Source organism: Heterodontus francisci, chromosome 5, assembly GCF_036365525.1.
Source record: "Heterodontus francisci isolate sHetFra1 chromosome 5, sHetFra1.hap1, whole genome shotgun sequence".
Classification (NCBI taxonomy): domain Eukaryota; kingdom Metazoa; phylum Chordata; class Chondrichthyes; order Heterodontiformes; family Heterodontidae; genus Heterodontus; species Heterodontus francisci.
The window spans coordinates 125,669,054-125,693,478 of NC_090375.1; the positions used below are offsets into that span (position 1 = coordinate 125,669,054).

The window sequence follows — 24,425 nt, forward strand, 5'->3', positions numbered from 1 at the left end:
ATGTGGGGTTTGGTGAAGCAGGTATACTAGATCCAACAGGTAAGTAGAAAGGCTCCTGGATCCAGCAGCCCTCACCTCCCTTTAGCCATCAGGTTCCTGAGGCCGACCGGGGTTAAATTTAAAATGGTGGTTAAATATGAGGCACATAGCCTCACTATAATATTTCAATTGCCAATCCTCCTCCTGCAGGCCGGTTATCTACCTGCCCCCTGCCTCCGTTAAAACTGGAAGTGGACAGGTTGGAGGCAGATAGGGGTCAGGATTCAGATTTTCTTTTACATTTTAACATCCCACCTGACCCAAACCCACCCATTTTTGAGGATTAAAATTCTCCCTTATATTTTAAAACATATCATCCCAGATTCTGCTGTCAACAGTGAAGGGACAGCACTTGCACCTAATCTTGAAGAAAGCTGCTCAGAGACATTTAGCGGGCTCTATGGTGTCGATTTCCCCTATTACAACATCACTTTCATTCTGGCGCCAGTGCTAGAGGATCTCTGCTGTCCAGGAACAGTGAAGTCATCAAACAGGTTGAACATGCTGAAGAATTCTCACAGATAGCAAACCAGGAATTAAAAAGCATTGGTTATTATTCACTGTTGTTTGATTGCCTTTAAGTGTAATATCCCTTTAAGATCTTAGTATGCTAATAAGCCAAGTAGCAGGATGCAGTCATGTGACTTGGAACCAGAGTTCTAGAGGAAGATCCTGTAAATAGTTAGCTCTGTACTGTATATACTTCTTAGCTTTTAATAAACCAGTTTGAGATCGTCAGCATAACTGGATTCCATGCATTTCATTTATGTTGCATCAGACAACAGAAAATAATTCATTACATGGTGGCAGCTGTGGTGAGGAAAAAAATCGAAGTTGAAGACCACTGGTGAAACAACTCTGAAAACAAAAAGTGGCTCAAACAGTAAAGGGACTTACCTCCAGCTGAGCTCAGAATAATAGGCTGCAAGTAAATCAGTGAGTCATTGTGCCAACGGTCAAGGGATACTGCTTTTTCAAAAAAAGCTTTGAAGTCCTTCAAAAGATTTTTTTTTTTCAAAAGCTCCGTGTAGAAAAAAACAGGGAAGACCCAAGTCCTTTCCCGAGCTGATTGAGGTCAGCGCCATTACAAGAGGTGTCCATTAGAAAAAATGCAGGAAAACCCAAATCACTGCAGAGCCTTCATCCACGCAGCCAAAAAAAGCATGAAACCACTCGAGTGTAAATAAGAGCTTCCATTCATGAAACCACAGTTTTAAAAAAAACTCATTAAACTACTCAATTGTGAACAACATAAAAAAATTCACAAAAAAACTCCATTGAACTCCCTAGTGAACAGCTATGTAAACAGAACAGGCTTAAGACCTGGAAGCAAGATAAACACACAGTACTAGCAAGCACCTGCTCCTGTCAATCAAAGACGCTAGTAGCTTTGTTGGGGGAGATCGTGTCTAAAAAATTTGATTGAATTTTTCACGGAGCTGACTGTATGTGTAGATGAGGGTAAAGCAGTTGATGTGGTCCACATGGACTTTAGTAAGGCTTTTGGTAAGGTCCTGCATGGGAGATTGGTTAAGAAGGTAAGAGCCCATGGGATCCAGGGTAATTTGGCAAATTGGATTCAAAATTGACTTAGTGGCAGAAGGCAGAGGGTAATGGTCAGGGGTTGTTTTTGCGAATGGAGGACTGTGATCAGTGGGGTACCACAGGGATCGGTGCTGTGACCCTTACTGTTTGTAGTGTACATTAATGACTTAGACGTGAATATAGTAGGTATGATCAGTCAGTTTGCAGACAACATGAAAATTGGTGGTGTCGTAAATAGTGTGGAGGAAAGCCTTAGATTACAGGACGATATAAATGGGTTGGTAAGATGGGCAGATCTGTGGCAGATGGAGTTTAATCCTGAAGTGTGAGGTGACGCACTTTGGTAGGACTAACAAGGCAAGGGAATATACAATGGATGGTAGGACCCTAGGGAATACGGAGGGTCAGAGGGACCTTGGGGTGCTTGTCCATCGATCACTGAAGGCAACAGCGCAGGTTGATAAGGTGGTTAGGAAGACATACGGGATACTTGCCTTCATTAGCTGAAGCATAGAATATAAGAGCAGGAAGGTTATGTTGGGGCTGTATAAAATGCTGGTTAGGCCACAGCTGGAGTACTGTGTTCAGTTCTGGTCCCCACACTAGAGGAAGGATGTGATTGCACTGGAGAGGGTGCAGAGGAGATTCACCAGGATGTTGCCTGGGCTGGAGCATTTCAGTTTTGAAGAGAGACTGGATAGGATGGGTTTATTTTCCTTGGAGCGGAGAAGGCTGAGGGGGGACATGATTGAGTTATACAAAATTATGAGGGGCATTGATAGGATAGATAGAAGGAAAATTTTCCTTAGCAGAGGGGTCAGTAACCAAGGGGCATAGATTTAAGGTAAGAGGCAGGAGGTTTGGAGGGGAATTGAGGAAAACATTTTTTACCTAGAGGGTGGTTGGAATCTGGAACACACCGTCTGGAGGGGTGGTAGAGGCAGGAACCCTCACAACATTTAAGAAGTATTTCGATGAGCAGTTGAAACGCCATAGCATACAAGGCTAAGGGCCAAGTGCTGGAAAATGAGATTAGATTGTATGGGTGCGTGCTGGTCGGCGCAGATGTGTCTGTTTCTGTGCTGTAAAACTCTATGACTCTATAGCTAACCGAGTTACTTAAAGGGGAAACAGTGCAAAGTCATAGAACAGTCCTAAAAGCAAGTTTTATGCAAAAGAACAGCAGGAAGATGGATACTAAATTTCCCAGCATGAACTAGAAGGCCTTGGATATTCCATCCAAGTTCCAACAGTTCAAAATAAGAATGCAGTTATTCTTCACTGACCAAATAATTGTAGAACCAGAAAAAACAGGCTGTAAAAATACTAATAGCAGTTGGAAATGAGGGATTACACAGAATCAACACCTCTGGACTATCTGTCGAGGACCAGAAAGATCCTGCAAATATATGGAAAGTGCTAGAAGATGAGCTCCAATTACGAGTGAATTTTAGAATTCATCTCCTGGAATTGATGTCCAAAGGCAACAGTCGCAGGAATCAATAGACCTGTTCATTAGTAGATGCCGTAGTAAGGGCAATGAATGCGACTTCTCAGAAACTGAGCTGTCAGACCGAATAATAGAGCTAGTGATTGTATTGACACCCATTGATGCATTATGGAAAGACCTCTTGTGGGGAAAAAGAAAGGTCACAGCATTGATACACTGCTGGAAGATGGCAGGAAATATGAAGCCATTGTAGTCGCACAGTAGTACCTGCAAGCACTAGGTGCAGCCAGCAGTATCGGCACCATAACCAGGTCGTAAAGAGCAAGCAAACTGTGTGGTGAGTGCAGTCTGTCCTACTCACGGTAAAATTGCCTTGCATTTTGTGACCTGTGCAAGGCATGCGGTGCAAAAGGACACTGGATCTACCTATGCTAGAAATCTGGCTCCAAAGACACGGCCAGAAGCCGCAGCAGGACTCAGACAAACAGACGACAGGTGCAGCAACAGGGCAACAGCAGCAAGGAGCGCTCCAGAGACCTGCATAAACGCAAGCCGATACACAAAGTCCACAGTGAAACAGACCTGAGAGAAGACTCAACGAGGAGTAATTCTCAGCCAGAAGATGAGCAGGTGTTCCATGTTGTGAAATTGACACATCATGTTGATGAAGTCAAACAACTGGAAGCTATCGCCACTATTGACATCATGTGCCCAAAGAAAGCTGGTAAACATACACTCAGTGTCAAGGTTGACAACGGCGCTAGTGCAAATATCCTACCAGTCTGAATACTCAGATATGTACCAGAATCATTGGAAATCAGTGATACTACTGACAACTGCCAAGTTATCTGCATACAATGGGTCACCCATTCCTTGAGGTGGCACACTAACAATGCAATGCAGCTAAGGAAAGTTGGCATGGAACCCACAAACATTCTACCTTGTAGACACGAGCAGACCAGCAGTGGCAGGACTACCAGTATAACCTTCCAGGAGGTCACCAAGGTACATTACAGCAGAAGAGACCAAGGGGAAATCTCCAAGGACCGGAACACACTCACAGACTCTGGACAGCATTAAATGGTGCAGTGTGGAAACCCAGCAACAGCACAGCTATGCTACGCCTTCACTTCTGCTATCCAGAGAACCGCCAGCACCACAATGAGCGAGAACGGACAGGTACCTCCATGAAACCGAGTACTCTTCCACCAACAAGTCCTTGACCTTGAGCCCCAGGCCCTCAGACACGGAGGATCAGGAGAGTCAGAGAAGGAATGAGTTGAAGCATTGTCCTCGAGATGAGATGCCGGAACTTTCCAAGAATGACAAAGCCTCAAGAGTGGTCATCTTGAGAAAAGTAACAGAGCATGTTAGCAGGCTGAAGGCAGAACAACAGAAAATGAATGTCGAGAGGAAGAAACTTCGGAAAGAACAGCAACAGATGAGACACAAATTCCCTGAATGAGAGTTGTCAAAACACCAACTTGATAAATGGACTGTTGAGCCTTTATATGTGTAAGGTTCATAATCTCTATACCTGTGTAAATAATTTTGATATCTAATTTTGTGTTTTTACTTTTAGCATATGAGACTTATCTGGAAAGAAGGGGGATATTGTATGCTAATGAGCCAAGTACCAGGACACAGACAGAGCCAGAGTCACTCTGCAACTAGAGGAAAGTTCTGTAAATAGTTCTCTCTGTACTGTATACTTGTTATCTGTTCATAAACCAGTTTGAGATCTTCAGTATAACTGGACTCCAAGCATCTCATTTATGTTGCTTCAGACAACATAAAATAACTCATTACATTCACTCTTTAATCATTTTATGGAGAGTGAAATAATGGATTGGGACATACTCATGCGATTAATGTAGAATTTGAAATATCAAACAAATTTAAAAAGTATATATTTTTTATTTTAAAAATCTATCGAATTTTTATAAAGGAATGGAAAGAATGACACTCTAGATTTTTAAAAATTAGCTTTTCAGGGCTACAGTGATTATGACCGCTTGTTAAACTCAGTCACACCTCATTCAATAAGGTTTTTACAGTGTGAATAGTTTGTAAAAAGTTGAAGTTTATGTCAAATCACTGATTTCTGTGCTGATTGCTTGAGCACACCCTATGGAGAACAGCTTCCAGATTTCCCTGTTTAACTGTACATGTGTGGATGCGAGGAATTGCTGTCAGTTGTACACAGTAATGATGGCTAATGCTGAGAGTTTTGTGTCATTACAATTGGAGATTCCAGACCATTAAGATGAAGCTGGAGATTGAACCAAAGTTTGATAGCAGTCCCCACCAACAACTAATGAAGCGTTTGAAAGGGTGGGCATGATGAAATGGGTCCACTAACTCTCAAAAATGTCCACTTCCTGATGTTGAATATCCAAATGTACTTGTTTCAACTGAGGCAGAATTAGTTGCCATTACTCTTTTTGTAATCTGTTCATGTGATAAGATCCATATTATGCACTGGGTAGATGTAATGAGGGGATTTATATTATCAAGATAACATCTCAGAGTCGTAAACATTAATTTTACTGTATAACCATTCATTGATGAAGAGGAGGTGGCTTTATGTATCCTGACTACCCATGAGGACAAAAGATCTAGTTGGGTATAAGAAAGCTCTTTGATGGAGGAAATTGATTTGGGCAAATAGTTGTTGCCTGAATAGAGGCAAAAGGCCATAGAGATACTCCACAAATTTTAGCAACTATTTTCTGGAAAATTAAGCAACACATGGCAATCTCCACACATAGTAGAGATGGACCCGGAGAACTTGGGAAGCAACACATGGGATCATGGAGGAGATGCTACATTTTAGTCATCCAAAGGAGTCCTGGTTAGGGCCATGTGATTGCACAGGGTCCTGAGCGGATTCAGATGCCGTAACTGACTGCCACTAGCAGCATTGGTCAGTCCAGGCAGGCTGGCTGAGGTTTCAGCCTAACACGTTCCATTTCTGCATGACTGTTCTCTATGGATCTTACCCTATCATTGGCAAAGTCATGGGCAGTGTTAGGGCCTTGAACTATATGTACCCCTTGCACAGTTAGGAGTCCCAAGCAGATCCAGTGCCCAGTCCTTTGCACGGGACTCCCACAAGGCAAATGCTGCCCCTGCCTGGGCATCCCATAGTTCTCATTTTTAGAAAGGATAATTCTATGTAGATTATAGAAAATTAGTTGATAAGTTCTTTATGCCTCATATGGAGGATATCTTAGTGAAACTCGAAGATGTTATGCACATCATGACTCTTGACCTGAGCAGATCTTGTTAAATCCTGAAACCCAAATAACAGAGTACAATAGACCCCTGTACTGTACTGTGACCTGGACTGAGTATCAGCAACATATAAGAGCGCTAGAGAAATTCCAACAGCAATGCCTCCACTGCATCCTCCAGATTCAATAGGAGGACCATGGAATAAATGGTAGTGTCCGTCTTGAAGCCAACTCCACAAGCATTCAGGCAAAACTCCTGCAAAATCAACTTCGATGGACTGGACACGGTGTCCGGATGGTTGAAAACCATCTATCTGGCCAGGTCCTGTTTTCTCAACTCTCAAATGGCCAGCGTTCCAGGGGAGGACGAAGAAAATGCTTCAAATATACTCTGATGCTCTCTTTGAAGCATGGCAACATTGACATTGATGACTGGGAGGAGCTTGCTACCAATTTTCCAAAATAGTGACAACTTGTCCATCAAGCTGCATCACACATTGAGTTCAAAGTCCTTAATGATGAGGCAGAGCAGTGGCAGAGAAGGAAAGGAAAGAAAGCAAATCTTGTACTCCAGATCCCACTACCTCATGGGATGTCCTGCCCCGTGTGCCCAAAGTTCTGTAGGTTGCGAATCAGCCTTTTCAATCACACGAAGGCCCATGGCAGAAAATCGGGATCTTGAGTAAATGTCATCCTCGAATCAAGGGACAGCCGCCGACGATTAAGTACAACTTAGCCTAATATCCGCTGGTAAATGACACCTTCAATTACATACCAACATACTTTTCATATCAATGTATTTATTTTTTATCAGTCCTTTTTCCTCCTCCACCTCTCCTAAAGACATTGCCTCCTTGTTGAAGTATGGTTCCACTGAATACCTCTGAGGATCTTGTTCAAATGGTTATTTTTCATATCTGAGCCTCAGCAGTGAGTGTCACAAGGCTGTTTGAACAGAGCGAGAGGTGGAAGGCATCACAACCAAACACAGTCCTTTCCTCACCCACCATTCACACATGTACAGTTTCAGCTGGGGAGTGATCAAGATTGGGATGCTGGCCAGTTATTCCTTCCGAATCTCATGCAGTTCATCAGTTAGCTAAACAATCAAAAACTCTACTACTCTCTTAACTAGGGAGAAGATGGTAACTGTGTACATAAAGTATATCCAGAAGTTCATAATTCAAAGTTAGCTCCATTCTGTCAGCTTTCTTTACAGTCTGTTCTACTTGAGGTGCTGCTTTTAATGTCTTAACTTGGATCCTCAATACCTTTACTCTTCCATATCACCCAGCTTTCCCCATTCAAAATGTAATTATTACTTTTTATGTTGTTTTTCAACCAAAATAGACCACATTTAATAACATTGAATTCCATAGGCCACTTTTTACTCATTCCACTCTGATATCCGTATCCTCTTACACCATCCTTTGGTTCACAGAATTATTTACTATGCTTCCTATTTTAGCATTGTCTACAAGTATGGACACATTATCCAAAACATTCATATACATGGTGAAGAGCAGAATTCCCAGAATAGAACCCAGTGGGACACTGCTAACCACTTCCAACCACTCTGATAAACTGCCCTCAACTCTTACTCTGTTTCCTCACTTCTAACCTTTTAATCTAACATGCTACTTTCTCCCTATTCTATAAATCCCTTAATCTTCTCTTAGTCTTCTGTTTACTATTTGTCTGCCCAGTTACATATCTGAATGGTATCCTTCAGTAATTCTTTTGCTGTATTATCTGTGATCCTTCGGTGACTCTTTTATTGCATTCTGAAAGTTTAGAACCAGCTTTAGCCTCAGAAATCAGAATGAGCTTCTTGAGAATAGTCTCTGTTATAAATTCAAGTTTGCTGTCAAAACCTTTTTGGATTTAGTGCCATCAGTCACTCCTGCAAGGGATTTGAGTGACTTATGTCTGAGAGTTGACTCACACTGTCTGATATCTATGTGTTTGATAGTAACCCCTGGGGAGTGTAAAAATGGAATCTGAACTGGATATCCATGTCCTTTGCATATTCCTTCGTGTTGGGGGAAAGGGAAGCCTGACCAAGAGGTCATGTGTCCAGCAGGAATAGAAAAGCATTGGGAAGGGTGACAGAGGCTGACAGTACTGACATGTGGCAGCATTATGTGGAAACAGGATACTGCGTGCTTTGTGTGGAGAGGGGCCCAAATGAATGGCACCCTTTAAAACCATCCAACCCCAATTGTATTGTTACTGGCCAGCCTCCTTTTAACCGATCCACAGCCCCTTTTATGTCCTGGACTTCACACCCACCACACTCGCTCATCAGCACCTTCCTTACTGGCCGCAGCAACCCTGCCTCACTTACCTGAGGTCTGGGTCTCCAGCGCTGGGCCTGGGTCTAAGGCCTCTGCCAAGCGGGTAGTTGCTTCCATTGCTCACCCGATTCTGGCAGGATCAGCTAGAGGTGGGAAGATGGGTGGCTGATCCGACGTGCCATTCCCAGAAACTCCCCCACCACCCACCACTAAAGCCACCTCCACGTGACTGGTAAGATTCTGTCACAGTGTTTTCCAGTGTAATATGTTTGCATATGGGCCAGAATTTTATGTTGCGGCCATGGCCCTACCCAGTGGCTAAAAAGTCGGTTTCAAGCCCGCCTCTGCCAGGCCTAGACGCCATGCAATTTTACATGGCCCAGGCCCTTAATTGGCCTCAGTCGGGACTTCTGCCCCTCTGAGGCAGGAAGTCCCACCTCCAAGAGCTGCTGACTAATCAGAGGGCTGGCCGCTCCAGTCCCAGCGGTGCAACCAAGAGCAGTACCCACTACTGGAACTGCATCCAGCCAGGACCAGCAACAATGGAAGTGGCCCCATATAACGTAAGTGGCCATGAGATCTCATCGGAGACAATCGGCTGGGACCTGGCGAGGTGGTGGGTGGGTCTCAAACAAAAGGGTTGGGGGGAGGTATTCCAGCGGGAGCAGGTGCTGGGGGTGAGGCCACCTACAATTGCTTGCATAGAGCCTTTGAGATACAAATTGAGTGTAATAACCACACAGTGAGATAGAAGCCTCTTTCTGTAGGCCTTTGTAGATCAGGGGGCACATCCCAGTCAGTTTCCTTGCTGAGCCTAAGACTCACCATGCACAGCTGCTTAGCCATGGCCAGGTGGCTGACTCTATTGAAGTAAATATGTTCTGTGGGTTATGTGTGTCCTATGGCCTTTACCCTCTTGAGCTATCCTCTCCTCTTGCTGCAGCAAGATTCCGCAAAGACCTTTGCACCTGTTCCAGATAATTTCTTTAAGCTGGTTAAATCCATATGTAACCTGGAGTTCAATACTTATTTTTCCTTTAATAATAAACTTTCCCCCTTTTAAAACTCTGTCGAAGTTTCTACTGATTGACCTGGACTAAGACCTTAACAGGTAACAATCTATTTTGTGTTTTTCACCAATTTGCCTGAATTTATTTTGAATCGGAATAATTTCCACAGCAGAGCTAAAGAAAGACAAGTGGTCCACTCTATTAGTGTTGCACCACTTTTTATGCACATCTGAACTGTGAAGAGAAGAAAATATGATCCTATAATGCCAAATCAAATTTTTCTTTTTGTACTGCTAGGATCTTACTCAAGTAGATGCAAAGATTATATCCCAGGATAATAAAGTGGGATACTGTCTTGGAATTTATTTTTTTTATGGATGTAACCTTGTGGATAAGATTAGATATTTATCAGAATATCAGTTGTTTTTAAAATTATTGGAGGGGCAGAACACAATGCTGAATGAGTGCAGATTTAATAGTTGCAGAGATAAGATATATGAAGCTTTTTTGGTTCCACTTAATGGTGTAATGCAAAATCTGATAAAACTTGGTAGATTGCAACTATTATCTATGTTTTCTGATGAAAGCATTTTTTATTATCTTCAATATGAGCTGTGTAAAGTATTTCTTAGTTCTTTATTTAGAATTGTGTTTACTTTCCAAGTTCAGCTGCATAAGCAACATTCAGTAATATCCAACATATAATAACAAAACAGGTTTATAGTTTTTGGCACTATGTTGTTTTGTTTTTTAAATGTAGTTTAAGAATAGAACATATAGTTGAAATTTGCAGAGAATAGCTCATGAGGGAACTTCAGCCAGCATAGAACTGATAAAGTCGCAAGGGTGCTGTTCCTGCTTGTGCCCAGTATGTATAGATGCATCATGCTCATAGAGAATATAGAGTAAAAGTGCTAAGGAAATTATACAAAAGATATGCAGACTTTCCCACTGTGTGTAGAATAATGTACAATTTGGAGTTTGTTATAAAGTAGGGGTTGAGAAGATGCTAGAGATTACAAAAATAAACCTCAGGTTGTTTATCGCTGCCATCCGAAGATCAATGTATTCCAACTTTTGAATACACCTTTAAGTGAGCTCAATCATTATAATAGAGAAATATTGTGGCTTATGTTTTTCTATTTTTAATTTACTATTTCCTGCATCTGTACAAATTCTGTGGAGGTAGAGTGAAGTTAGTACGTGAGATTCCAGCAATGGTTATCAAATGTAGAGGATCATTTGATACAATAAGTGATGAGCAGGTTCAACACTTTCATTGTTTATCGAAGATATTTGTCCCATTTTGTTTCCTAATTTGCATGCTAATGTTGGTACATATTCTGAGGAGGTGCAGTGATGCCTCACACAGTCAAGTACATCACGTTTTGCTGTATTAAATCCAACCTCATTTTCTTTTCCGTTGACCCTGCAAATAAATATAACCTGCAGTTGTTGCCAAAGTTGAACAAATAGCCACAACATTTACTAGTAGCAATTGAAAATTTGGGCTGGATTTTGATTTTATTGAGAGGGTGGGATCAGGGGCGGACGGTCACTTAAACTCACCGCTCGGGTCAGCATGCCAGTTTCCTGACGCAAAACCGACACGCTCCAAGTTTAAAAGGCTGCGATAGGAGCCACAAGAGGCAACCTACCCAAGCTGGTAAATGGCTTGTTGTCAGCTTGTTAACTTAACAGTTCACTATTTACATCAAAAACACCCAAATTGCCCACAAAGTGACATTACTGACACGGTGGCCATTGATGACGGCCACTCCCTGTAGCTGTGGGTGAGGTGGAGGCCGAAGCTCACTAGTGTCTGTCTGGGACTGAGGTGGCTGTGACAGTTAGTCTCAGTGTGGAGGTGCCGGGGGAAAGGTTACCTCCAAAGGCTGCTGCACAGTCATCACTGCAGGGGAGCCTCTGTCAGAGGCCTGACTCTGCAGATGCTTCGTCCATCAGAGGGGCCTAGGAGGCAGATGATGATGAGCCCCATGAGAGGTGGCACCCCCAGCACAATCTGTCACCTTCACAGCTCTTTCATGGTGCTGTTGATCACTAGAGGGGACCACCAGCTGAGGCGCAGCTGGCATCCACTCCATGCTTCTTTGCACCATTTGCAGTACTGACCAGTCAATGTTCCTGACTGTGGCCTGGATTCTGCACATGTCAGTGCACTGTTCCTGCATCCACTCTGAGTGATGATGCATATGGCTCTCCAAGAGGTTGGTCACTCTCTCAATGGCAAAGCTCATGTGTCAAAGCACTGAGTCATTGTGGAGCACATGAGATGAATGGACTCCTCCATTCTCATCCCATGACGCCGCAATGCCTCACATAACTCTGACATATGGTCACACCTCTCATGGTGATTCTCCAGGTAGAGCTGCCTGTTTCATGACTCCCAAGACGGCATCTCTACCCTGCTAAGTAGGGTTGTGCCTGTCTTCCATGCTCCGTGGGGAACTGCCCAGAGTCGACTCTGCCTCCCCCAAATCCTCCAGCTCTGACATGATGTACGCTAAAACCGCCCGAGGACCCACTGAGGTGAGAGTATCTGCGCTGGTGGAGGGTTTGCTAGAAAGACGGGACGATGCAAGCTCCGAAGTGGCTTCCTCCTTGGGAACATGTTGTCTTTGTGTGGACTCCTGCCCCTCTACAGCTGACCCTGTGGGAGACATAAGAGAAGATGGTGATGAGAAATAAGGACAGTCAACAGATGCCTCTGCTGCATAATGAGATGCCTGCTTAGGCATTGACAGCTCATTGCATGGCGGGGGGGGGGGGGCATTGCCATTCATCCGCTGAACCTGGAGATGTTGAGGTGTTTTCAACCTGTCTAGGGCAAGCCAAGCCTCTGTTTCTCTGTCCCCAGCGTCCCTGTGGCTTGACCTCCGGCCACATCAAGAGCCAGCTCCTCAAAGTGTGCCAGTGACGTGAACTGTGACACCCACTGTCCTGGTGTGCCCTCTCACTGTCCCTAGCATTCATCTCCTGTTTCACCTGTAAGGTGAAGAAAGATACAGTTAGGACAATGCCTCGCTTCCTCACGACTCGCAGCTTTTCATTCGCATACACTGATGCAGTCTGTACTCCAGCCTCCTGTCCACAGCACTAGGGTTCTGATCTCTGCTTATGGGTCATCAGTGCGGCTGAGCACACATCTCTCCCATGGTCAGGAGAATTCTATGCACCCTCAGGATGCACCTCTCTTTTGCACTATGGTGACTGCTGACCAGGAGGCATGCCATTTGGGTCTATCTTTGAAATCACCTTGCCAGTTCTGAGAAGATCACTGAAGCATTTCTGGCACTGCACCCAGTTCCTTCTCGCCACTCCTCTGCTGCTGATCTCATGAGCCACCTCCAGCCAAGCCCTCTTGGTAAGCCTCGCAGGCTTTCTGTTGTCACCGGCAAGGAACAGGATGTTTCTGGGCTCAGTCGCTGCCTCCAGCAGCACCTCCAGTGAGGCATCAGAAAAACAGGGGGCTGCCCTGGCACAGCAGCTCTTTCTTCCCACTGCCTTCTCCTCTGCTCCTCCTTCCATCCTTTGGACGAATTACAATCTCAGCAACGGCTGCCACTGCCCTTTAAATCGGGCTCGATGCTACCTTTGTCCCACCTCCCTCCAGCGTCCGCTGCTACTGATTGGCCAGTGAAATTAACTCTGGACCAATTAATGCTTTTACATGTTGAATTGCAACGTGTATGCGTTGCTGCAGCAATGCAGGATCAGGTCCCGGAAGTGACCGTGACGTTGGGGTTCCGCTCCTGGAATGGAAATCCCACCCATTTTGTCTAATGCATTTGATCTTTATTGATATCTTCCCTTTACTCCACAGTTGTGTTCCAATGTAATTGTATTTTTTTATGCAGCAAAGTCCTCTTTAGGTGTGCCTAATGTAATTTGAAAGCCAATGACTATTGCAGACTTTCCATGTCAAATGATAATGCACATAGTAAAAATTCCATGAACATCATAACCACATTCAGGTACTTTTGGCCCAGAAGCCATAGCTATCACAACTGTGCAGAATGAGCCTGTGTCTTCAAGGACTCCTCCCATTCCATGACATAAAGTTATACAAGCTGATCACATAGTTTATTGTGGGCAGCATTTCAAAATTCTGAATGTGTAAAAGACAACCTAGTGGATAGTGCTGTCAGATGGTGAGGTGCATAAGACATAGCTGTGTGTACATTCATAATGAGGCTGTCTGAATCGTTCTTGGATATGGACATGGCAACTTATAGTGAAGCTTTAGATCCATCTTACACTGCTTTGGAGTTTGAAAATATACAGTTGTTGTACAGTGCCCATGGTAAGTTACAGTACTTGGTTGATAATGCATTGCTTACTTATGAAGATCAGTATGTTGAAGTAATGACAAGAACAGGAAGCAAGTCGTATAAACAATTGCTGAATTTAAAATAGGTTTTACTGTAGTTTGGACTACTCCATTGAGATTCTTCCTTTCACTCTTAACAAATGACAACATATTTGTTGGTGTTGTGAATCTGCATACCTTTTTTCTTAAAAAAAATATAATGTGCCACGCACTTACAGGCTGTTAATCAGCGTGTCAACAGCTTAAAGTAAAGCAAGCTGGGGTACACTCTGATCCATTAATTTCAATCCTATAATTTTTAGTCTTTTGACAACTTCAACAGAAAAAGAGTTAATGTACATTTCTGAGCTAAACAAGTTATTTAATTTCTTCAATTTCATTCGAACAGGTATTCCAATCACTTCTGAAACAAAATTGAACTTTTTTTCCCAGAGCTTAAAAATTGTACACAAACAGTTTTTGGACTGGACAAGAAATGAAATGTATAAGATGCTGGTGACCATGTTAAATAGATACTAAGCTAATGGGTTTCCTCACCCCTTCACTGATTATTTAACCAGTATAAAGCTTTAACGATTGGTTATTCTTTTATGGACTTGATACAGAATTAACTATGTACTTATAGGTACATCAACATTTATTTCAGCTCATTTGTTGAATGCTGTTTTATGTAACATGAGCCTGGAAATCACTTTTAGTGATGCTAGTAAATGACTGCTTAATACGTTTGTATGGCATTCCTTGGTTCATTAATTAATGATCATATCAAGCATCCCAACAGTCATTCTAGGCTGTGACGATTTACACATTAGTTTAGATATTTGTCACATTGGCACTCTCAGAATTTAATTCTGTTCTGGCTGTATCTCTTAATTTTTAAGGAACATTATTTTCCAAAACCTCCGAAGAAGTATTTTCCAGCACAAGTGAGAGAGTTGAGAGGAAGAGATCAAATTGAAGTGAAGAATGACTGATTACATTCTACACATTAGTCCCAGTTACAAAATAAATATTCCTAATAACTTTCAGATTGCAGTTTAAATTATATTATAGTCCTGCTGCATTAGTTTATGCTTTGTCCTTGATATCATAGTGCTTAAGAGGCATTATTTGTTGGCAAAAGTACAAGACGTGTCAGTTAAGAAATCATTTATGGCTACTTGTTAGAAGACAACACATAGTTTTGTAACTCTGCCAATGTCAGTCTTAATCATTTCCATTTGAAAGCATACCTAACGTTCCACTGCTCCTTCTTTTGAGCAGTAGAATTGAAAGAGAAAGTACATTTGTCTGGATTTGTATTAAATTACAAATTATATTTTCATATATTTTTGATTTCTCCAGCCTTGAATCAGCCCTCTGAAGCCATACAGAGACTATTCGATTTTGAATTTATGCTATGGCCTGAAATTTATGAAGTACATCACTCCAAAATGATATTACTACTTTAACGAAACATATCCATTTCAAGAGGATGACTCTTTTTACCGATTGTGATGGGTGTTTTATTGCATATAGTTGCCATATGCGATGAAAGAATAACTATGATAGCAAAATTAATGTTCAAGAGAATCTTTAGATCCTTTTGCATCTGACAGTACAAAGAGACTCATCAGAATAATAATGACATTTGTTATGGCTCACTTTGTAGTGTAACATATAAGCATATACTAATTGAAATGGCAAGAGAGGATGACAGGTGTCTGTTAGTGATGATTTTTCATGGCTTTGTAACTGTGCTGCCTGCTAAGTATAACTGGATTGATTGTATGTTCTTTTCTCACTCAGACACTTCTCCAACAGAGACAAACACCATGAACACATCAGACAATGGGATTAGCACTTTGTGTGCAATCTGTGGGGACAGAGCAACAGGAAAACACTACGGTGCCTCCAGTTGTGATGGATGCAAGGGTTTCTTCAGGCGAAGCATAAGGAAGAGCCATGTATACTCTTGCAGGTAAACCTTCTAATGTAACTCCTGCTTACAGCTTGCCAAGTGACCCAGAGTAAAAATGTGAACAACCAATCATCAGTTTTACTAAAGAATCACTTATGCATGTGTTTGGTTCTTAAGTAACCTCATTGAGAGCTTTGATGAGTGCTGGAATTATTGTAGTAAATCAATCTAAAGTTTGAGGATAGTAAACAATTTTCAAGATCATTATTAGTTTATTTAGAGAATTTTGTTCAGATTAGTTTTCATGCTATAAAGATGTTTTGTTTCAAACATTACAGACAAATAATCTTATTGTTTAACTTTTGGACAGGTGGCAAATTTTAGGTGGGTAGCCGAACCGTACAGACCAAGCAAGTTGTAGCTTCAATCTGCAGTCTACAGAATGGCAGTGGGGAGCTACGGTTGTCCTTAGAGTCGGTGAATGAAAAAAGTTGGTCAGCATTACTGGTTCTGATGGCGTCTAGAGTCCCTTACTGGAAAGTGTGTATGTGTTAATGTTGTGTGGAGATGGGATCGGACTCCACTCCGGTTGGGCCCTATTGTCTAGACTTCACATGAAGAATGGTTGCTAGAGTGAGTTACTACTGCAGTTCAGGGTAGAACATGGAACTGGATAAGGAACTGGGAAAAAAAATAACAGTACTCTTGACAGATGTACACAGAACAACAATACCAACAAAGACTTGCATTTATATAGTGCCTTTAACATAGTAAAACATCCTAAGGTACTTCACGAAATTTGACATTGAGCCACATAAGGAGATATTAGGGCAGATGACCAAAGGCTTGGTCAAAGAGGTAGGTTTTAAGGGCCATCTTAAAGGAGGAAAGTCAGGTGGCGTGGAGTAGGGAAGGAATTCCAGTGCTAAGGTCCTTGGCAACTGAAGGCATGGCTGCCAATAGAGGAGCGATTAAAATTGGGGATGTGCAAGAGACCAGACTTGTAGGAGCTCAGATATCTCGGGGGTTCTAGGGTTAGAGGAGATAACAGAACTAAGGAGGGGCAAGGCCATGGAGGCTTTTAAAAGCAAGGATAAGAATTTTAAAATTGAGGCATTGCTTAACCAGGAGCCAATTTAAGTCAGTGAGCCCGGAGGTGATGGGTGACTGGGACTTGGTGTGAGTTTGATATGGGCAGCAGAGTTTTGGGTGACCTCAAGTTTACAGATGGTGGAAGTTTATTAACCTTAATCTCTAATTCGGTTAGCGACAACAAATATGAGACGCGACCATGCTAGTATGCATACGCGATAAACACAAACACAGGTAGAGACAGAAAAGTAGAACGAACAAGGGGAAAATGTTTCCTTTTTACGTACCTGTAGAAGCTTTTACAGTCCATTTTTATATTTTTGCTAGCTTGCATTCATATTCTATTCTCCCTTTCTTTATCAGTCTCTTTGTTCTCCTGTGCTATATTCTAAAATCCTCCCAATCCTCAGGTTTACGACTATTTCTGGCAACTTTATAGGCCTTTTCTTTTAATCTTCTACAATCCTTAACTTCCTTTGTTATCCACAGCTGACAGCCTTTACTTTTGGGGTTTTTGTGCCTTGAAGGAATGTATAGTTGCTGTAAACTATGTAATATTTCTTTAAAGACCATCCATTGCCTATGTACTGTCAAACCTTTTAATGTATTTTCCCAATCTACATGGTGTACAGTAAAAAATGAAAAGATGACCTTAGAGAGTATAGCCAGAGGGAGAGAGTTCAAGTCCCAGGAAATGTTAATAAGCTTGCACAAAATACTTATTCAGCCAGTTCAGAATCAAGTGTACGATTGTGATCGATGTACAATATCCAAACATTGGAGAGGTTTTGCTGAAGGATAATTAACTTGATACCCTATATTGGGCATTTAAACTCTGAGGAGAATCTCCGGAAATTAGAAATGTTTACAAATGAAAAAAAGGATCTAGCGTCATATATTCAGAATTCTAAGGGGTAAAGGTAAACTGAATCTGAATAATATGTTTTACATTGTCACAAAAGCTACAAGAGACCACAGAATCAAGCTCAAGAGAAAAGAAACGGAACAGCAATTTAAGATTTAAGCGTATAATGCAGAGGGTGGTGGATGTATGGAAAAGACTGCCGGGGATGCTGGAGCCATACATTAAAGAGAGAAATAGGTATTTGGCAGAGGGAAGGATTGACTATAAGAAAATTACATCCCAGGAAAGGGCCCAAAGATCATCTTGCCTCTCCTCGAAGTATAGGAGATGTATTCTATATGTTTTTTCCCAAACTTTGGGCTAGATAGATGGACCCAATGGCCTCTTGCAGTCATATACATTCCTCGCTTCCTGCTCCTGCACTGTTACCATTGGTGTCCCCAATGATTTATCCTTGGTCCATTCCTATTTCTCATTCGCAACAAGGTAGATGATTTAAAGGCACAAATAGAGGTAAATGGGTATGATCTAATTGCTATAACGGAAATGTGGCTACAGGGTGACCAAAACTGGGAACTGAATATTCAAGGATATTCAACATTTAGAAAGGACAGGCAAAAAGGAAAAGGAGATGGTGTTGCGCTGATAATAAGGGATGGGATCAGTACATTAGTAAGGGAGGATCTCAGATCGGAAGAACAAAATGTGGAATCTGTTTGGGTGGAGCTAAGAAATCGCAAGGGGCAGCAAACATTGGTAGCAATAATAAATAATGTAATGATGTAATTTATGTAATGAGAAAGAGCTAATTAATAATCTTGTTGTAAAGGAAGAACCTTTAGGGATGAGTGACCATAGTATAATAGAATTTTACATTATTTATTATTGCTACCAATGTTTGCTGCCCCTTGCGATTTCTTAGCTCCACCCAAACAGATTCCACATTTTGTTCTTCCGATCTGAGATCCTCCCTTACTAATGTACTGATCCCATCCCTTATTATCAGCGCAACACCATCTCCTTTTCCTTTTTGCCTGTCCTTTCTAAATGTTGAATATCCTTGAATATTCAGTTCCCAGTTTTGGTCACCCTGTAGCCACATTTCCGTTATAGCAATAAGATCATACCCATTTACCTCTATTTGTGCCTTTAAATCATCTACCTTGTTGCGAATGAGAAATAGGAATGGACCAAGGATAAATCGTTGGGGACACCAATGGTAACAGTGCAGGAGCAGGAAGCGAGGAATGTATATGACTGCAAGAGGCCATTGGGTCCATCTATCTAGTCCCAAAGTTTGGGAAAAAACATATAGAATACATCTCCTATACTTCGAGGAGAGGCAAGATGATCTGTGGGCCCTTTCCTGGGATGTAATTTTCTTATAGTCAATCCTTCCCTCTGCCAAATACCTATTTCTCTCTTGAATGTATGGCTCCAGCATCCCCGGCAGTCTTTTCCATACATCCACCACCCTCTGCATTATACACTTAAATCTTAAATTGCTGTTCCGTTTCTTTTCTCTTGAGCTTGATTCTGTGGTCTCTTGTAGCTTTTGTGACAATGTAAAACATATTATTCAGATTCAGTTTACCTTTACCCCTTAGAATTCTGAATATATGACGCTAGATCCTTTTTTTCATTTGTAAACATTTCTAATTTCCGGAGATTCTCCTCAGAGTTTAAATGCCCAATATAGGGTATCAAGTTAATTATCCTTCAGCAAAACCTCTCCAATGTTTGGATATTGTACATCGATCACAATCGTACACTTGATTCTGAACTGGCTGAATAAGTATTTTGTGCAAGCTTATTAACATTTCCTGGGACTTGAACTCTCTCCCTCTGGCTATACTCTCTAAGGTCTTGTTTTCATTTTTTACTGTACACCATGTTGAAGGTTTCAGTAATCCCATTCACTTGTATTCCTCAGATCTTTCTGTTTTGTGCTATGTGTACAAATAACTATATATCCTACATTCCCACTGCTTATACCCCTTCCCTAGTATTCCCTAATAAATTTGCATTAGCATTAAACAATATTTGACCCCATTTTGTAAATATTCCAAATCTTTCTAATATTTGGTCCACTTGCCTTACTTGCAACCCCCTCCTCCTCCACTTCCCCCCCTCCCTACCTCTTTCTAGCCACAAGTTTGGTATTCTCAGCAAAACTTAATAGTTTTGTTTCTGACTCCACTTCCAAATCACTTATATATATTGTCAATAGTAATAGCCTAAGTGCTGATCACTGAGACCACTGGTTACCTCTCATCCTTGTCGATGCAGTACCATGTATAACAACTGAATAGTATGAATGCACGTAGCCCTAACAATACAACGTAAGTCTACACAAATTAGGTGAAATGCCTCAGATCATTCTTCAGTTACTGTGTCCAGTTTTGGCTACAATGCACAAAAAGGGTAAACTTAGTATAGAGGAACCAAACTACATCCTGGTGTAAAAGGGTGCACAGTGATGAAACAGTAGAAAAACTTAAGCGATGCAGTCTGGAAAGAAGGTGCTGAAGAAGGCAGCTCGTTGAAGTAGGGAACTGTGACTGTGTTGTGTGCCGTGGGCCATAAAGAGTGATGGCACTTTCAATGACAAGTGAGCTCACTGCTCCCATCAACTTTGATGCCATTTTGTAGGATCATTTCAAGAATTATAAGGGAAACCGCAAGAAGTAGACATTTTGTTTTCCTTTTGAGCATTGTCAGTTCTAGACAATGAAAGAATGACAGGACTGTAGAAGTTACCAACAATTTATTTGGTATGTCAGTGCTTTAGAACATGCACTATAAATGAGTGTTTGCCAAGCTGGATGAGTAGCACTGGTAGATGGTTAACCTCATGGGATTTCTAATTAGCCATGGTAGATTTGCATTGGTGCCAATGATTTCTTTGTCCTACACATTGCTGCCCCCCTTCATCACCAGTGCTTCATGAGCCGTCCTATGTTTCCTTCTCTGCTTCACTATGATCTTTCGCAGTCTATTTGTGTTGCTGCATAATTCAAGTGGTTTTTGCTCAATGGTGGAGCCTTAGAAAACACTAGTTTTGCCTTGGTCTGTGAAGAGAGCTATTGGAATTTTTTTTTTATTCATTCACGGGATGTGGGCGTTACTAGCCAGGCCAGCATTTATTGCCCATCCCTAATTGCCCTTGAGAAGGTGATGGTCAGCTGCCTTCTTGAACCGCTGCAGTCCATGTGGGGTAGGTACACCCACAGTGTTGTTAGAAAGGGAGTTACAGGATTTTGACCCAGCGACAGTGAAGGAACGGCGATATAGTTCCAAGTCAGGATGGTGTGTGACTTGGAGGGGAACTTGCAGGTGGTGGTGTTCCCATGTATTTGCTGCCCTTGTCCTTCTAGTTGGTAGAGGTCGCTTGTTTGGAAGGTGCTGTCTAAGGAGCCTTGGTGCATTGCTGCAGTGCATCTTGTAGATGGTACACACTGCTGCCACTGTGCGTCGGTGGTGAAGGGAGTGAATGTTTGTAGATGGGGTGCCAATCAAGCGGGCTGCTTTGTCCTGGATGGTGTCGAGCTTCTTGAGTGTTGTTGGAGCTGCACCCATCCAGGCAAGTGGAGAGTATTCCATCACACTCCTGACTTGTGCCTTGTAGATGGTGGACAGGCTTTGGGGAGTCAGGAGGTTAGTTACTCGCCTCAGGATTCCTAGCCTCTGACCTGCTCTTGTAGCCACGGTATTTATATAGCTACTCCAGTTCAGTTTCTGGTCAATGGTAACCCCGAGGATGTTGATAGTGGGAGATTCAGTGATGGTAATGTCGTTGAATGTCAAGGGGAGATGGTTAGATTCTCTCTTGTTGGAGATGGTCATTGCCTGGCACTTGTGTGGCACGAATGTTACTTGCCACTTATCAGCCCAAGCCTGGATATTGTCCAGGTCTTGCGGCATTTCTACACGGACTGCTTCAGTATCTGAGGAGTCACGAATGGTGCTGAACATTGTGCAATTATCAGCGAACAGCCCCACTTCTGACATTGATTGAAGGAAGGTCATTGATGAAGCATCTGAAGATGGTTGGGCAAAGAACAAAGAACAGTACAGCACAGGAACAGGCCATTTAGCCCTCCAAACCTGCGCTGATCTTTATGCCTGCAGAAACTAACACTTTCTGCACTTCCGGGGCCCATATCCCTCTATTCCCTTCCTATTCATATATTTGTCAAGATGTCCCTTAAACATCGCTATCGTATCTGCTTCCACCACCTCCCCTGGCAGCAAGTTCCAGGCACTCACCACCCTCTGTGTAAAAAAACCTGCCTCGCACATCCCCTCTAAACTTTGCCTCTCGCACCTTTAACCTATGTCCCCTAGTAACTGACTCTTGCACCCTGGGAAAAAGCTTCTGACTATCCACTCTGTCCATGCTGCTCATAACTTTGTAAACCTCTATCATGTCGCCCCTCCACCTCCGTCGTTCCAGTGAAAACAATCCTTGTTTTTCCAGCCTCTCCTCATAGCTAATGCCCTCCAGACCAGGCAACATCCTGGTAAACCTCCTCTGTACCCTCTCCAAAGCCTCCACGTCCTTCTGGTAGTGTGGCGACCAGAATTGCACGCAATATTCTAAGTGTGGCCTAACTAAGGTTCTGTACACCTCTTGAGTTCAGCTCTTTTGTCCATGTTTGAACCAAGGCTGTAATGAGGTCAGGAGCTGAGTGGCCCTGGCGGAACCCAAACTGAGCGTCACTGAGCAGGTTATTGCTAAGCAAGTGCCGTTTGATTTCACTGTTGATGACACCTTCCATCACTTTACTGATGATAGAGAGTAGGCTGATGGGGCGGTAATTGGCCGGGTTGGACTTGTCCTGCTTTTTGTGTACCGGACATACCTGGGCAATTTTCCACATTGCAGGGTAGATGCCAGTGTTGTAGCTGTACTGGAACAGCTTGGCTAGGGGCACGGCAAGTTCTGGAGCACAGGTCTTCAGTACTATTGCCGGAATATTGTCAGGGCCCATAGCTTTTACAGTATCCAGTGCCTTCAGTCGTTCCTTTATATCATGTGGAGTGAATTGAATTGGCTGAAGTCTGGCATCTGTGATGTTGGGGACTTCAGGAGGAGGCCGAGATGGATCATCAACTCGGCACTTCTGGCTGAAGATTGTTGCAAATGCTTCAGCCTTATCTTTCTCACTGATGTGCTGGGCTCCCCCATCATTGAGGATGGGGATATTTGTGGAGCCACCTCTTCCAATTAGTTTTTTAATTGTCCACCACCATTCATGGCTGGATGTGGCAGGACTGCAGAGCTTAGATCTGATCCGTTGGTTATGGGATCGCTTAGCTCTGTCTATCGCATGCTGCTTATGCAGTTTGGCACGCAGATAGTCCTGTGTTGTAGCTTCACCAGGTTGACACCTCATTTTGAGGTATGCCTGGTGCTGCTCCTGTCATGCCCTCCTGCACTCTTCATTGAACCAGGGTTGGTCTCCTGGCTTGATGGTAATGGTAGAGTGGGGGATATGCCAGGCCATGAGGTTACAGTCTGTGGTTGAGTACAATTCTGCTGCTGCTGATGGCCCACAACGCCTCATCTGCTAGATCTGTTCGAAATCTATCCCATTTAGCACGGTGATAGTGCCACACAACATGATGGACGGTATCCTCAATGTGAAGGCGGGACTTCGTCTCCACAAGGACTGTGCGGTGGTCACTCCTACCAATTGTCATGAACAGAAGCATCTGCAGTGGGCAGATTGGTGAGGACGAGGTCAAGTATGTTTTTCCCTCGTGTTGGTTCCCCTACCACCTGCTGCAGACCCAGTCTAGCATATAATGAGTTATTTAGTTATTCTCATTATCATTATATTAAACATTCTGCCCATGCACACCATCACTATTTGGACATGTTGATGCAACAAAGAGAGGTAAAATTCAACTTCAGAGGGGACGCAAAGCAAGCATTAGCGAATCAATGGACGATTATACAGCCTGCCTGACTTTTCTTTCCATTCACTTCAATGGAAAGGAGAATCAGCTGGGTGTAAACTGGGTGGCCAATCAGCTATCTCCCATTTTGCACCACTGTCAAAGTTGAATTTCACCCCCCAAGTATCTACAGAGTAGAACATGATTAATACCTTACATATCTATAGATGTCCACCCCTCTAAAATCCAGAGTCTCAACACCCTTCTGATTCTGTCTGTCAGATAAATGAACTATTCCTTTGTCCTGTAGCATGAGCTACTTCTGGTTATCATACATACCATTTGCTCCACAGTGATCCTCTTGTTACGTGCCAATTTTAACTTTAAACATAAGATCAGTAAAGATTCAGGTAGGTGATTGGCCCATGGACGTTCCTTTCTCTGGCATATTGTCTATCCCATTATTGGATATGTAATAGTATTTGCATAGCAACAGTACTTCACTTCCAGTTTACTTGCCTTGAGACATCCTTGATCATAATGTTCTGTCAGTACTACAATTTTTTGATCTATAATCTGCAACTTTATTCATTTTTATGTGTATCCCTGCTGCTAGTTTACAGTGATATTAACAATTTACCTTTATATCCTTTTAAGTTCTGCATTTCAATCTGAAGCTCCCACTCGTTCATCCAAGTCATTCAGATCACATAGACTTCGATGACATACTGCCATG

The 24,425-nt window shown here is 42.6% G+C and overlaps 1 protein-coding gene across 7 annotated transcripts in view; it reads left to right on the top strand.

Moving 5' to 3' along the window:
* The window catches only part of LOC137370041 (hepatocyte nuclear factor 4-gamma-like), a 165,252-nt gene that overhangs the window by 112,654 nt on the left and 28,173 nt on the right, over window positions 1–24,425 (top strand). For all 7 annotated transcript variants that reach the window (XM_068032074.1, XM_068032073.1, XM_068032075.1 and 4 more), the window contains one exon: window positions 15,717–15,888. In XM_068032074.1, coding sequence (XP_067888175.1) covers window positions 15,743–15,888 — 146 coding nt within the window. In that variant the 5' untranslated portion in view covers window positions 15,717–15,742. The remainder of the gene's footprint in view (window positions 1–15,716; window positions 15,889–24,425) is intronic.